Source organism: Oncorhynchus clarkii, chromosome 6 (assembly GCF_045791955.1).
Source record: "Oncorhynchus clarkii lewisi isolate Uvic-CL-2024 chromosome 6, UVic_Ocla_1.0, whole genome shotgun sequence".
NCBI lineage: Eukaryota > Metazoa > Chordata > Actinopteri > Salmoniformes > Salmonidae > Oncorhynchus > Oncorhynchus clarkii.
Genome location: NC_092152.1, coordinates 35,505,696 through 35,521,987, shown reverse-complemented (window position 1 = coordinate 35,521,987; position 16,292 = coordinate 35,505,696). Strand labels below are relative to the sequence as shown.

Here is a 16,292-nt window from a genome sequence, read left to right as displayed (position 1 = left end):
TAACTATGCGAAAATGTCTGTGACCACGTTTTCCAAAAACTGTTAAATATCTACTCCGAATTAAAATTCAAAGATGTCTGCAGAAAGAATGGGGTGTCAGCTATGATATGAAACCTTGAGATTGAAAAAAATCTATTTGGTTATTGAACTACAGCAAGTGAAGTGGATTAACACCCGGTAACAGAATAATGGTAACAGAATGACATCATGGCTCCCTGATCTGTACTATACAGAAATACATAATTAGAAATGCCATTCTCTTCATGGTGATGTATCTTGAATAGATACACAAAGGTAGACATTTTGTATATCCTCCTTTGCATGTTTGGGTATTAATCTATACACAGCTATTATTCTAATGTGCTCCTCCCCCAAATAAGACTGTTGGTCAGGACCTAACCAAATAGGTACCCATTTGAACAGTACAGCACAGTAGAGTTCAGTGTATTAGAGTATAGTTCAGTAAATTATACTGTACTCTACTTTAATGTGCTCTTCTGTATTGTACTGTGTTGTACTAAACTCTACTATATTGTACTGATCTATACTCTGTTTCTTTACTGTAATGTGCTATCCAAACTTGTGAAAAAGGATATGATTGGTTCAGATTTGGACTGACTAAACTTCAACTACTTTTCAACGTTCCTGGACATCCGGTGTCAGTCGGTGCTCAGTGGGTGAGAGGGCTGGTAATAGTAAATGGAAAGAGGGGGCTCATGGGAAGGTGGCAGTAAGACACTGGAGAGGAGACATTAACTGGAGAGGGAGAAGGGTGACCAACAAAATGAGGGGTGAACAATGGGAAGTTCTTGACTTTAAAAAAGTATTATTATTATACAGTCTAATTGGGAAAGTATTCAGACCCCTTGATTGTTCCACATTTTATTACGTTACAGCCTTATCCTACAAATATTTTAAAAATATTTTAAAAATCTCATCAATCTACACACAATACCCCATGATGACAAAGTAAAATGTTTGCTCATTTATTAAAAATCAACTGAAATATGACATTTACATAAGTATTCAGACCCTTTACTCAGTACTGTGTTGAAGCACCCTTCGCAGCGATTACAGCCTCGAGTCTTCTTGGGTATGACGCTACAAGCTTGGCACACCTGTATTTGGGGAGTTTCTCCCATTCCTCCGCAGATCCTCTCAAAATCTGTCAGGTTGGATGGGGAGTGTTGGGGTCTCTCCAGAGATGTTGGATCGGGTTCAAGCACGGGCTCTGATTGGACCAGTTAAGGACATTCAAACACTTGTCCCGAAGCTACTCCTGCGTTGTCTTGGCACTGTGCTTTGGGTCTTTGCCCTGTTGGAAGTTGAACCTTCGCCCCAGTCTGAGGTCCTGAGCGCTCTGGAGCAGGTTTTCATCAAGGATCTCTCTGTACTTTGCTCCGTTCATCTTTGCCTCGACCCTGACTAGTCTCCCAGTCCCTGCCGCTGAAAACATCCCCACAGCATGTTGCTGCCACCACCGTGCTTCACCTTAGGGATGGTGCCAGGTTTCCTCCAGATGCTTGGCATTCAGACCAAAGAGTTCAATCTGAAACAGAGAATGTTGTTTCTCATTGTCAGTCCTTTTAGGTGCCTTTTGGCAAACTCCAAGCGGGCTGTCGTGCCTTTTACTGAGGAGTGGCTTTCGTCTGGCCACTCTACCATAAAGACCTGATTGGTGGAGGGCTGCAGAGATGGTTGTCCTTCTGGAAGGTTCTCCCATCTCCACAGAGGAACTCTAGAGCTCTGTCAGTGACCTTCGGGTTCTTGGTCACCTCCCTGACCAAGGCCCTTCTCCCCCGATTGTTCAGTTTGGCCGGGCGGCCAGCTCTAGGAGGAGCCTTGGTGATTCCAAACTTCTTCCATTTAAGAATGGAGGCTACTGTGTTCTTGGGGACCTTCAATGATGCAGAAATGTTTTGGTACCCTTCCCCAGATCTGTGCCTCGTCACAATCCTGTTGCGGAGCTTTAAGAACAATTCCTTCAACCTCTTGGCTTGGTTTTTGCTCTGACATGCACTGTCAACTGTGTGACCTTATATAGACAGGTGTGTGCCTTTTCCAAATCATGTCCATTCAATTGAATTTACAACAGGTGGACTCCAATCAAGTTGTCGAAACATCTTAAGGATGATCAATGGAAACACGATGTACCTGAGCTCAATGTTGAGTCTCAAAGGGTCTGAATACTCATGTAAATGAGGTATTTCTATTTTTATACATTTGCAAACATTTCTGAAAACCTGTTTTTGCTTTGTGTGTGTGGTGTGTGTGCGTGTGTGTATTGCTGAAAAAAAAGGTATTTAATCCATTTTAGAACAAGGCTGTAACGTAACAAAATGTGGAAAAAGTCAAGGGATCTGAATACTTCCCGAAGGCACTAAGTGCTCAGCATATATGGAAACTCCTTCAAGACTGTTGGAAAAGCATTCCAGGTGAATCTGGTTAAGAGAATACCAAGAGTGTGCAAACCTGTCATCAAGGCAAAGGGTGGCTACTTTGAAGAATCTCAAAACACTTTTTTGGTTACGGCATGATTCCACGTGTGTTCTTTTTGTAGTTTTTTTTTTTTTTTTTTGAATTTTACCCCTTTTTCTCCCCAATCCAATTGTTGTAGTAGCTACTATCTTGTCTCATCGCTACAACTCCTGTACGGGCTCGGGAGAGACGAAGGTTGAAAGTCATGCGTCCTCCGATACACAACCAACCAAGCCGCTGTTCTTTAACACAGCGCACATCCAACCCGGAAGCCAGCCGCACCAATGCGCCGGAGGAAACACCGTGCACCTGGCCACCTTGGCTAGCGTACACTGCGCCCAGCCCGCCACAGGAGTCGCTGGTGCGCGATGAGACAAGGACACCCCTACCGACCAAGCCCAATTGTGCGTCGCCCCACGGACCTCCCGGTCGCGGCCGGTTACGACAGAGCCTGGTCGCGAACCCAGGACTCTGATGGCACAGCTGGCGCTGCAGTACAGCGCCCTTAACCACTGCGCCACCCGGGAGGCCTTCTTTTCGTAGTTTTGATGTCTTCAGTATTATTCTACAACATAGAAAATTGTAAAAAAAAAGAAAGAAAAACCCTGGAATTAGTATGTCCAAAATTTGCCAGGTTCTGTATATATGCCTTAATTAAGAACTACAGACTCTTAGCTTTCATTTGACACCACATTTGATGTGCTCCTACAAACTTCAAGTTAATGCTCATGGGGGCATTATAATTTAATTTATGTTATTTTTTGCCCAAACTTGACAGTCGGTGTACTGTGTCCACAGCAATACATTTGTTTACAACCCAAGTTCATCTTACATTTTTTAACAGAAGCTGACCAGTGGAATCAAAACAGCCCCATAACATCAAATATCCAATACCATATTTTACAGTAGATATGGGGTTCTTTCAGCTTATGCATTCTCATGTTAATGCCAAACCCACTACGTGTGTGTGTGTGTGTGTGTGTGTGTGTGTGTGTGTGTGTGTGTGTGTGTGTGTGTGTGTGTGTGTGTGTGTGTGTGTGTGTGTGTGTGTGTGTGTGTGTGTGTGTGTGTGTGTGTGTGTGATTTCCTTGTATTTAGCGCCATCCATCATTTCTTAAATTCTGACCAGTTTCCCAGTCCCTGCCGATGGGAAAACATCCCAACAGCATGATGCTGCCACCACCATGCTTCACTGTGGGGATGGTATTCTCGGGGTGATGAGAGGTGTTGGGTTTCCTTGATGGCAAAAAAATCTCAATTTTAGTCTCATCTGACCAGAGTACCATCTTCCATATGTTTGGGGAGTCTCCTACATGCCTTTTGGCGAACACCAAACGTGTTTGCTTATTTTTTTCTTTAAGCAATGGCTTTTTTTCTGGCCACTCTTCCGTAAAGCCCAGCTCTGTTGGAGTGTACGGCTTAAAGTGGTCCTATGGGCAGATATTCCAATCTCCGCTATGGAGCTTTGCAGCTCCTTCAGGGTTATCTTTGGCTTCTTTGTTGCTTCGGATTAATGCCCTCCTTGCCTGGTCCGTAAGTTTTGGTGGGCAGCCCTCTCTTGGCAGTTTTGTTGTGGTGCCATATTCTTTCCATTTTTTTATAATGGATTTAATGGTGCTCTGTGGGATGTTCAAAGTTTTGAATATTTTTTTATAACCCAACCCTGATCTGTACTTCTCCACAACTTTGTCCCTGACCTATTTAGAGAGCTCCTTGGTCTTCATGGTGCCGCTTGCTTGGTGGTGCCCCTTGCTTAATGGTGTTGCAGACTTTGGGGCCTTTCAGAACGGGTATATATATATACATACTGTGGCAAAGAAGGGGGTCGAGTGATAAATGGCAGATATGTGAGAGCAGAACTAATAAACGGGCTCTGCCCGATCACTAAAATGGCCACCCCTGTCAGAACTACAGATCACAAACTGGCCGACCGCCAAAACTACAAGTCCCAGGAGCAAGGGGAACCCTCAGAAGGTGGAGCCGACACACAGATAAAGGGTCAAGAAAAACCAGAAAGAGAGAGAGAGAGTGCTGGAAGGATCTATGAACAATAGAGAAAGAGACAATAGAGATTGGCTGGATTTACTGTGTATGAGCTGGATTGTTTTGGCGTTTTACCTGTTGGCGTTTGGACCTGGACCTACCGAGAACCCGATTCGTGTACCGAACCCTGCTATCCTTGACCTCGCCTATGGCCTGGGTGGACCAGGACGGAGAAACAAACACACAGGTACTGTCCTGTTCGAAATAACTCTCATTCTTGGGTGATTTGTTGACAGTTTACCACTTAATTTGTGACAAACGCTCCTAACCTTGAAGAGGTTTGCCACAATACATACAGTGGGGAGAACAAGTATTTGATACACTGCTGATTTTGCAGGTTTTCCTACTTACAAAGCATGTAGAGGTCTGTAATTTTTATCATAGGTACACTTCCACTGTGAGAGACGGAATCTAAAACGAAAATCACATTGTATAATTTTTAAGTCATTAATTTGCATTTTATTGCATGACATAACTATTTGATACATCAGAAAAGCAGAACTTAATATTTGGTACAGAAACCTTTGTTTGAAATTACAGAGATCATACGTTTCCTGTAGTTCTTGACCAGGTTTGCACACACTGCAGCAGGGATTTTGGCCCACTCCTCCATACAGACCTTCTCCAGATCCTTCAGGTTTCGGGGCTGTCGCTGGGCAATACGGACTTTCAGCTCCCTCCAAAGATTTTCTATTGGGTTCAGGTCTGGAGACTGGCTAGGCCACTCCAGGACCTTGAGATGCTTCTTACGGAGCCACTCCTTAGTTGCCCTGGCTGTGTGTTTCGTGTCGTTGTCATGCTGGAAGACCCAGCCACGACCCATCTTCAATGCTCTTGCTGAGGGAAGGAGGTTGTTGGCCAAGATCTCGCGATACATGGTCCCCATCCATCCTCCCCTCAATACGGTACAGTCGTCCTGTCCCCTTTGCAGAAAAGCATCTCCAAAGAATGATGTTTCCACTTCCATGCTTCACGGTTGGGATGATGTTCTTGGGGTTGTACTCATCCTTCTTCTTCCTCCAAACACGGCGAGTGGAGTTTAGACCAAAAAGCTATATTTTTGTCTCATCAGACCACATGACCTTCTCCCATTCCTCCTCTGGATCATTCAGATGGTCATTGGCAAACTTCAGACGGGCCTGGACATGCGCTGGCTTGAGCAGGGGGACCTTGCATGCGTTGCAGGATTTTAATCCATGACGGTGTAGTGTGTTACTAATGGTTTTCTTGGAGACTGTGGTCCCAGCTCTCTTCAGGTCATTGACCAGGTCCTGCCGTGTAGTTCTGGGCTGATCCCTCACCTTCCTCATGATCATTAATGCCCCACGAGGTGAAATCTTGCATGTAGCCCCAGACCGAGGGTGATTGACCGTCATCTTGAACTTCTTCCATTTTCTAATAATTGCGCCAACAGTTGTTGCCTTCTCACCAAGCTGCTTGCCTATTGTCCTGTAGCCCATCCCAGCCTTGTGCAGGCCTACAATTTTATCCCTGATGTCCTTACACAGCTCTCTGGTCTTGGCCATTGTGGAGAGGTTGGAGTCTGTTTGATTGAGTGTGTGGACGGTGTCTTTTATACAGGTAACGAGTTCAAACAGGTGCAGTTAATACAGGTAATGAGTGGAGAACAGGAGGGCTTCTTAAAGAAAAACTAACAGGTTTAGTGTTAGAGCCGGAATTCTTACTGGTTGGTAGGTTATCAAATACTTATGTCATGCAATAAAATGCAAATGAATAACTTAAAAATCATACAATGTAATTTTCTGGCGTTTTGTTTTAGATTCCGTCACTCACAGTTGAAGTGTACCTATGATAAAAATTACAGACCTCTACATGCTTTGTAAGTAGGAAAGCCTGCAAAATCGTCAGTGTATCAAATACTTGTTCTCCCCACTGTATATACTGAGATCATGTGACACTTAGATTGCTCACAGGTGGACTTTATTTAACCTGTCTAGGACTGGGGACCCTGCTCCGCTAGCGGAACCCCTCGCCAACAACCAATGAAATTGCAGGGCGTCAAATACAAATCAACAGAAATCTCAGAAATCAAATTTTTCAAACATACAAGTATTAGGCACCATTTTAAAGATACCATTCTCGTTAATCCAGCCACAGTGTCTGATTTCAAAAATGCTTTACAGCGAAAGCTCCACAAACGATTGTTAGGTCACCACCAACTCACAGAAAAACCCAGCCATTTTTCCAGCCAAAGAGAGGAGTCACAAGAAGCACAAATAGAGATAAAATGAATCACTAACCTTTGATGATCTTCATCAGATGACACTCATAGAATGTCATGTTACACAATACATCTGTTTTGTTCGGGAAAGTTCATATTTATATCCAAAAATCTTATTTACATTGGCGTGTTATGTTCAGTAGTTCCAAAACATGCAGTGATATTGCAGAGAGACACAAGAATTCACAGAAATACTCATAAGAAATGTTGATTATTATTATATTACTATTATACATGGAACTTTAGATACACTTCTCCTTAATGCAACCGCTGTGTCAGATTTTTAAAAACTTTACGGAAAAAGCATAATCTGAGAACGGCGCTCAGAGCCCAAACCAGCCAGAGAAATATCCGCCATGTTGGGTAGTCAACATTATTCATAAATAGCATTATAAATATTTACTTACCTTTGATGTTCTTCATCAGAACGCACTCCCAGGAATCGCAGTTCCACAATAAATGGTTGTTTTGTTTGATAATGTCCATCATTTATGTCCATTTATGTCCAATAGCTTCTTTTGTTAGGGCGTTTTGTAAACAAATCCAAAAGCGCGATCTGGTCCATTCGGACGAAACGTTCAAAAAGTTACATTACAGGTCGAAGAAACTTGTCAAACTAAGTATAGAATCAATCTTTAGGATGTTGTTATCATAAAACTTCAATAACGTTCCAACCGGAGAATTCCTATGTCTGTAGAAAAGCAATGAAACGAGAGCAACCTCTCAAGTGAAAACGCGTAACTGAGAACGAGGCTGCAGGCAGACCCCTTAGTCAAACAGCTCCCATCTGGCCCCCCTTCACATGAGAAGCCTGAAACAAAATTCTAAAGACGGTTGACATCTAGTGGAAACCTTAGGAAGTGCAAAATAACCCATATCCCACTGTGTATTCGATAGGGGTGAGTTCAAAAACTACAAACCTCAGATTTCCCACTTCCTGTTTGGATTTTTTCTCAGGTTTTTGCCTGCCATATGAGTTCAGTTATACTCACAGACATCATTCAAAGCATGTATGCAGATGATTCAACCATATACACATCAGCAACCACAGTTAGGAAGTCACTGAAACCCTTAACAAAGAGTTGCATTCTTTTTTGGAATGGGTGGCCAGTAATAAACTGGTCCTGAACATCTCTAAAACTAACAGCATTGTATTTCATACAAATCATTCCCTAAGTTCTAGACCTTGGTGTGACCTTAGATTGTAAACTGTCATGGTAAAAACATTCAATGGTTGTAAAGATGGGTTTGTCCGTAATAAAGAGATGCTCTGCTTTTTTTGACTCCACACTCCACAAAGCTAGTCCTGCAGGCTCTAGTTTGATCTTATCTTGATTATTGTCCAGTCATACGGTCAAGTGCTGCAAAAAAAGACCCAGTTAAGCTGTAGCTTGTCTATAACAGAGCGGCACATCTTGCTCTTCATTGTAATCAGAGGGTTTATTAAAACTATGCATGCCATTCTCTCTTGGCTAAGAGTTAAGGAAAGACTGACTGCGTCACTTCTTGTTTTTATAAGAAACATGAATGTGTTGTAAATTCTAAATCGTTTGCATTGTCAACTTACACACAGCACTGACACACACACTTACCCCAGCAGATATGCCACCAGGGGTCTTTTCACAGTCAGTTTGAATTGAAGAGGGCAGTCTATAAGCGCAGGCGAAGGCTATCAAGGATCTGGAAGATTTCTGTATGGTGGAATGGTCTAAGATCCCTCCTAATGTGCTCTCCAACTCATTTTAGAAAAATGCTCAGGGCCGTTATCCTTCCAGGGTGAGGTATTGAAAACAGGGGTGTCTAATCCTGATCCCTACCTTTTTGGGGAAAACAAATATTGATTGTTTAACAAAATCTCTTCCTCTACGCAATTGTATTAGAAAAAATAATATAATTTCTCCTTTTTTTTGCACACAATGTAGCTCTGTATTTTATTCAGTAATTTATGCTCATTATCAATGGTGTCAATGGCAGGAGGTCTGAAATGGATGACACAGAATACATGGGCTATGATGGTCAAGTGATCAGGACTGTCACCCCGCTGGGGTGATGTCAGTAATTACATTTATTCAATATTTTCATTGCATTCATGTGCTTTGAAAACATCTGTTTCATCACTGTACAGAACACACACAGATATGTATGCCCATACTGCCCTTCTTCTCTCTGACCTGGCTGTGAGGATGCCAGCTGTATCAGCAATAGAGAGGCCTTTGAGTTGCAGTCAGAAGAAGGTTGGGTGAGGGGGGTACTGGGGCCAGACCTGGCAACAGCCCCTTTTATACAGTCATGATTGCAAAGTACATCTAGATTTGGCTTGTTAAAATAAACTGTCTGAGGGAATGCTTTTGATTAATGCACTCATATGGAGAGAGATGAGATGGTCCATGTAGCAGCAATCAAAGTGCCTGTCTGGCGTTGGTCGACCGCAGTGGTGCTGGTGCTCCTTTTCACACACACTCACACACACACACACACACACACACACACACACACACACACACACACACACACACACACACACACACCATGTCTCGAGTGCATTTTAAATGTGTTCCCAGCCAGTACTAGTGTTGCCTGGAGGTAGTTTAATTTGTTACCTGTCTGGTTCGGTTCCCACAGTCCAGAACCTGAACCAAGAGGAAATCTCATAAACACACCACCCCCCCCACAAAGGTCTGAACCTGAGCTCTGGGGCCCAGTGGCCCCAGCAAACACATCTGCCTCTGCTTAGCTAGGCTGAGGTTCCCCTCAATCGTCCACCCCTCACACCTGGGAAGCATTACAGCCAGCCCGGCGTGTTTGAAAAAATACCCTCCCCAGAGTTACCCAAGCACAGGCATGCAAGGCACCGCCACCACTTTGATATACTGGCTGGCAGAGTAGGAGGGTTGAGTAGTTCAGGTCTGGATGCTTTTTGTTGTTTTGAGGCATTCTGAATTCCGCTCAACGGGATTATTTGTTTAAAAGACAGACGTCATTTGTATTTCCAAGTTCTACACAAAATAAGACAGATTTTCTGTAAGTTTGACAAGTGCTAGTATGTGTCGATCATTAGAGAGGCTAGCATTTTAACGTACACTCACATCCCCCTCACCAAGCCCCTGTATATTGTGATTGCAGGTCTACTTTGACTGTGGAGCGAAGATGGATGTGGTGGATGTCCAAGGCCTCATCCTGTCTCCTGGTTTCCCCTATAACTACTCCTCCGGGACCCATTGTGTCTGGCAGTTCTTTGTGCCCGTCGGCCACCAGCTCATACTGGAGATATTTGACTTTGACGTGTTCGAGAGTCACGACTCCGCCGCCCAGTATGCTGCCATCTCTGACTTGGAAGAGGTCGATGCTAACGATGGTGCGACTATCCCAACTGGGGGTCCCATCACTGATAAAGATTCCACTGTATCTCAGGCTCAGAGTGTCACAGCGAAAGCCCCCCGGTCCTCCTCCCAAAACGACAAAGTCATGCAGGTGGTGGTGCAAGAGCAGTCCACCAAGATGGAGATAGCCAAAGTCTCCAACTCTGCTAAAAGGTCCACTTTTGATGCCACCTCTGACCATGCCTCCCCACAGCCCCTCTCAGACCTCCTCCTACCAGGGGCCTATGTACCAGGAGAGAAGGCAATGAACTCAATCACCTCTCCTCTCCTCAGAGGCAACCCTGACCTTAACCCTATCCCCAGAGCATCATCCCCAGACCAAGTCCTGGCTGTGGTTGTAGATGAGGCCACCACTCGGACCCCTCTGCTCCTCAAAGACACGGACACAGAGTCAGTGAGCCCTGAGACCCAGCAGTCTGTGGTGGACGCATGCCCCCACGACGTCCTTTACATCTCGGACCTCCTCACCTTTTCCTCGCGCTTCTGTGGCTCCAACCGGCCCTCCAGCAGCCAGCTGGTGTTTGGCTCCAGCCAGGAGATGGTAGAGGTCATCATGGAGTTGATCACCACCACCCACTGGGGCCGTGGCTTCGCCCTGCTCTTTTACTACCACAACCGGACAGAACCGGGTGGAGATGACCCCCGGCATGCCTACGCCCCTGCCGGGGCCAGCAAAATAGACACTCTGCTGGCCGCCATGAGTGGAGCAGCCTTCTTTGCCATGGTGCTCACCAGCGCTCTGTGTATTATATTCAGGTATGTAAAAGCATGCAGAGAAAGTGATTGTGATATGATATCCCTTTGTCACACACGTGTTGTGCTATAAAAAGGTTTCCCTGACTCCCTGAGATCAAACCAGCACTTGAGAGAATTGTGCCGAAACATCCTTTTGTCCTACACGCCTTGTGATGGCTTTCCCTATTTACTCCCAGGGACATACTGTTGTCAAACATAAACAAACAGGATAGTGCACAATGGAAATTATTGTCCCTTTATGAGCCTTGTGGGTCACCTGTGCAACATCTTCAGGTACAGTAAAGCAAGGCATGCAGAAAGAATGGAGTCATAAAGATACCTTTTGTCAGACATGTTTTGTGCTATAAATACATTTCCCTGACAACCTAACATAAACAAGACCGTGCACATTCTGCACAATGGGAAAAATTGTCCTTTTATATTTCTTTGTCATCCAAGGAAACTGGCACAGTGCTTTTCCTTTGAGAGAGCGCAACTGTTGGGTCTTTGATGTTGGCCAATGTGACAAAGTTTCCTCCCATGAATGAGATGGTAGCCATGAATGGGATAGTCTGCCAGTCAGTCCTCCTCCAGCACACAGTGTGGTGCTGCTGCAGTGGATAGGCTGGTTGTTGACTCAGCTGGAGGCCTTGGTCGGTCCCTGATTTGATCCAGTGAAAGGCAGGGTTCGACTGTAGCTGCCCTTATGTGCCGCATTGTCACCATTACAGAGAGAGAGCAGGAGCAAGAGAGGGCTGTTTGAGGTGCAGCACCTGGCATCACTTCCAACGGACAAAGAGAACCGCAGCCATACAAAAGCGAGCGGAGGGAAAACGAGGAGAGCGGAGAACCTCATACTGCTGTGCTATGAGCCTCTGTCCCGTCGAGGTGCCATTGTAGTTTAATAGAACAAGAACAACATATCAAAAGGTGTCATTTACAGGTTGTTCCCTCGGCAAATCCCATGAGGAGACAACATTAATACATGTATCAGTTTTTGCAGGGTGTAATATCATTTATGCCAGGTAACTAGATGATTCTCATCTAGTTCCCTCCAGGAAGGTTCAAATTCCCATAAAGATAAACCCCCTTGCAACCCCCATGCATGTTGGAGAGAAGTTAAAGCTGTATCGGTCTCGTCCTGGGGCCATGTTTTTAATTGTGCCAAAAATTGACACACAAAAGCATTTAGATATGTTATTGAACATAATCACTTTAAGTCAACACTTTCACTGTTATGTTGATATTATCCAGTGAAAATTCCCTTATTGGTATGTCTTTATACTGATGCCTTTATAGTGAGACCACCCCAGATAGTGTAGTTTATGGCATTACATGGGTTTAGCTACTAGAGCCATCCTTGAGAGGAACAACCGAGGGCAAGTTTAGGCTGTTTGTATGTAGTGAGTCAGCTAGCTAGACGTTGATTATGTTTGGAAGAAAATCTTCAGTGAAGGCAATCTAATCTGTTCCAGTTTCTAATTGTGGGAGAATGTTCATTTTGTACATTTCTGGTCAAATTTGGAGAGCAGTTGCTCTAAATAAGTCAAGCTTTCACAAATAGCATGGAAGAGAATGTTGCCAAAAGTCAATAAAGTAAACAACATACATAAAAGAAAGTATGCTAATGGGTTTCAAAGATATGTTAAACAGTCAAACACAACTGAAATGTTGTGGATCTCTTTTTTGTTTTCCAGACCTAAACTATGTCCGAAAAGAGCCAGCTCCTGCTCATCCAACAACTCTGAGGTAAACGAATAAAGACCCCTGTCTGTCTGACTGTCCAGACATTCCTTTGTAAACTAGCTTCTGACTGGGATCAGGGAACATTTCCTTCATATCCTCTAGACCAGGGATGGGCAACTTTGATGGGGGTTTGTGCCAAAAAAAAAGAGAAAACATTTCCTGCAATTCAACACATTTTGACATGGGGCAGAGAGAAAAATGTGCAGTTGTACAGCTAATTTCCTGCAATTAAGGAAAAATCCATAGGGTGGGGAGAAATGTTTGCAGTTTTTTAATATTATATATGAGTGAGAGTCACTAACAAATTCAATGGGGGCCTCCTTGGTCGGTAATTCGACCATGATTACAAAGTTTAGATGGCTAGCTAGATTTAAAATCTAAAAAATGTTAGCTGACATGGGCTGAGTGATAAACAGTGAATTCGGATAGTATTCAGACCCCTTGACTTTTTCCACCTTTGTTACATTACAGCCTTATTCTAAAATGTATTAAACATTTATTTTCTCATCACAATACCCCATAATGACAAAGCAAAAACAGGTTTTTAAACATTTCTCTAAATGTAAAAAAATAATATACTGAAATATCACATTAACATAAGTGTTCAGACCCTTTACTCAGTACATTGTTGAAGCACCTTTGGCAGCGATTACAGCCTCGAGTCTTCTTGGGTATGACGCTGCAAGCTTGGTACACTTGTATTTGGGGAGTTTCTCCCATTCTTCTCTGCTGATCCTCTCAAGCTCTGTCGGGTTGGATGGGGAGCGTCGCTGCACAGCTATTTTCAGGTCTCTCCAGAGATGTTCGTTCGAGTTCAAGTACGGGCTTTGGCTGATTCACTCAAGGACATGCAGAGACTTGTCCCAAAGCCACTTCGATGTTGTCTTGACTGTGTGCTTAGGGTTTTTGTCCTGTTGGAAGGTGAACCTTTGCCCAGTCTGAGGTCCTGAGCACTCTGGAGCAGGTTTTCCTCAAGGATCTTTCTGTGCTTTGCTCTGTTAATCTTTTCCTCCATCCTGACTAGTCTCCCAGTCGCTGCTGCTGAAAAACATCCCCACAGCATGATGCTGCCACCACCGTGCTTCACCATAAGGATGGTGCCAGGTTTCCTCCAGACACGGCGCTTGGCATTCAGTCCAAAGAGTTCAATCTTGGTTTCATCAGACCAGAGAATCTTGTTTCTCATGGTCTGAGAGTCCTTTATGTGCCTTTTACAGATGAGTGATTCTCCCCACCCTATGGATTTTTCCTTAATTGCAGGAAATGGGCTGTCATGTATGTGCCTTTTACAGAGGAGTGGCTTCCGTCTGGCCACTCTACCATAAAGACCTGATTGGTGGAGTGCTGCAGAGATGGTTGTCATTCTGGAAAGTTCTCCCATCTCCACAGAAAAACTCTGGAGCTCTGTCAGAGTGACCATCGAGTTCTTGGTCACCTCCCTGACCAAGGCCCTTCTCCCCCGATTTCTCAGTTTGCCCGGGCGGCCAGCTCTAGGAAGAGTCTGGTGGTTCCAAACTTCTTCCATGTAAGAATGATCTAGGCCACTATGTAAACAAATTTGTGCACAACATTTGAGAGAAGTAAGCTTTTTGTGCGTATGGATCATTTCTGGGATCTTTTATTTCAGCTCATGAAACATGGGACCAGCACTTTACATGTTGCGTTTATATTTTTGTTATGTGTTTTTTATATATATATAATTTAAACATTTTAACTGCACCTGCACCTTGCATTCTTCTATTCTAACTCTCAATTGTAAGTTAAGACCCCAATTTGAGTTTTTAAAAATAAAAATATAATTTTTTCTGGGGGGGGGGGAATTGATCCACAGGCCTACAAAAGGGGGCCATGCAGCCCGCCACTTTCCAATCCCTTCTCTAGACTACAGACTGGAGCAAATACAAATACCCTACACTGGCCTGGTGCTCTTGTTGTCCAAATTCTCCTATGCAGGGCAAGCAGCCCCAGAGGTAGACAGGTTCACTAAAGGTCAGACTAACTGACTCCCCTATAAAGCAGAACTGGACAAGTTACACTTCCCTATTTTCTAGTCATGAGATGAATTTGTAATTAAGTTGTCAAAGTGTTTCCATCTGGGATTGAATTTTAGAAAGAAGCAAAACAGTCCTATACAAGTTCTGGCCACTAAGTATCTTATTGCCACTAGATCATTATACTGACTGGGTATCGTAACATTTTATTAATTGACAAGAACAACTTCAGTTCATATGGCTGTTTTTCATAGTGCTGTGCAGCCCTACTCCGTTGGTGTATGTGAGGTGGTAGGCATGTGTAGTAGTACTTACTGGCACTAAACTGTACTGGCTGCTGTAGGTACAGGAGGGAGTGCAGAACTCTGGAGCTGATGTCCGTGAGCTGCAGCTGGTGGCTCCTAATCAGCCCGGCCTGGAGGTCCCTTGCCCTGCAGAGAACGACAACAACAACCACTCTCTCAGCCTCACACACAGAGGTGGGTATTCACAAGTGGGCGGGCTCACATGCACACGTGCGCACACACACACAAAACACACACACGCCATCTACTTTCTCTCTCCCTCTAACACTCCCCTGTTTTTCCCTCTCTGCTTGTGCTCCAGCCGCCTAGCCTAGTCTAGTCAATCCCCCTCGCTCCCCCTGCCCTGCGCCCCCTCTCTTTCTCTCTCCATGATCGAGGGGTACCGCTGGGGTGTTTGGTCTGGTTCCAACCTGGCTGACAATGACTTTATCTGCCCCTAAACTGAATTTACATGTTCAGCGTAAATGGGACACTTATTTCATTACGCTCTGAAACTATGACAGAAAAATGGTACACCGGGTCTGACTATCAGATCTCCAACACACAGTAATAGAGCTGCCAGGATTCTACCACATACTGAATTATCTCATGGTGTTATGGCCATAGAATAGCTCTAATCGGGTGTAAAACATACATCCCGTGAGGGGGTCCAATCTGGCCCGTGGGTGGTTTTAATTTATTATTTTAAAAAATAAATCAAATTGAGGTGGGGGGGAAAATAAACTCGATATACTTAAAAATGACTAAAACCAAATGTAAATTATGGAGAAATTATAATGGACCTACATTCATACAGTTTCTTGACTGTTTCCAGCTTGCTAATAATCACCGAAATGAAAGCTAGACAGTCGGGGAGCATCGAAAATTCCAAAATCTGACATTTTCTTCGCAAATTTTGACAGCGAGGAAATATTTTTTTAAATGTCAGTGCGTCCCTCCAAACTTTGTTGAATACTGAATGCGGACCCCGGAGCAAAATTATTTTGACACCTGAATGATAGCCAAAAATATGTCAAACAAAAACTGTTTCACATCTGAAGTCATGTCTAATACAGGTGCATAGAAGAAACGTTGTGTAGTAAAATTCACCAATACAGCTCATAATATGTGAAATCATTAAGGTATTCTGTGTGCTCAGTAGCTGCATATACAGTATTTAATCAATCATCTATATGAAAGGAAGTTGGCTGCAACATTGCACTGTCCACATAGTATCTTCCTGGAGTCATTTGAGTGTATTTCTTCTCTTATAAAAGTTGATCAGATTGTGTGGGAATATGCAAGGCCAGCTCGTAGTGGATGTAGCTGAGTGAATGGGAGATGCAGCATTTAGAAGTCTCAATGGAAAATTGCTTTCATTTTGGCGTAACAC

General features: G+C 43.9%; 1 protein-coding gene across 2 annotated transcripts in view; it reads left to right on the top strand.

The window, feature by feature from the left end:
* The window catches only part of LOC139411058 (uncharacterized), a 37,819-nt gene that overhangs the window by 16,535 nt on the left and 4,992 nt on the right, over positions 1–16,292 (top strand). For both annotated transcript variants that reach the window (XM_071156855.1, XM_071156854.1), the window contains exons 2-4: positions 9,887–10,899; positions 12,576–12,627; positions 14,959–15,094. In XM_071156855.1, the coding sequence (XP_071012956.1) occupies positions 9,911–10,899; positions 12,576–12,627; positions 14,959–15,094 (1,177 nt within the window). In that variant the 5' untranslated portion in view covers positions 9,887–9,910. The remainder of the gene's footprint in view (positions 1–9,886; positions 10,900–12,575; positions 12,628–14,958; positions 15,095–16,292) is intronic.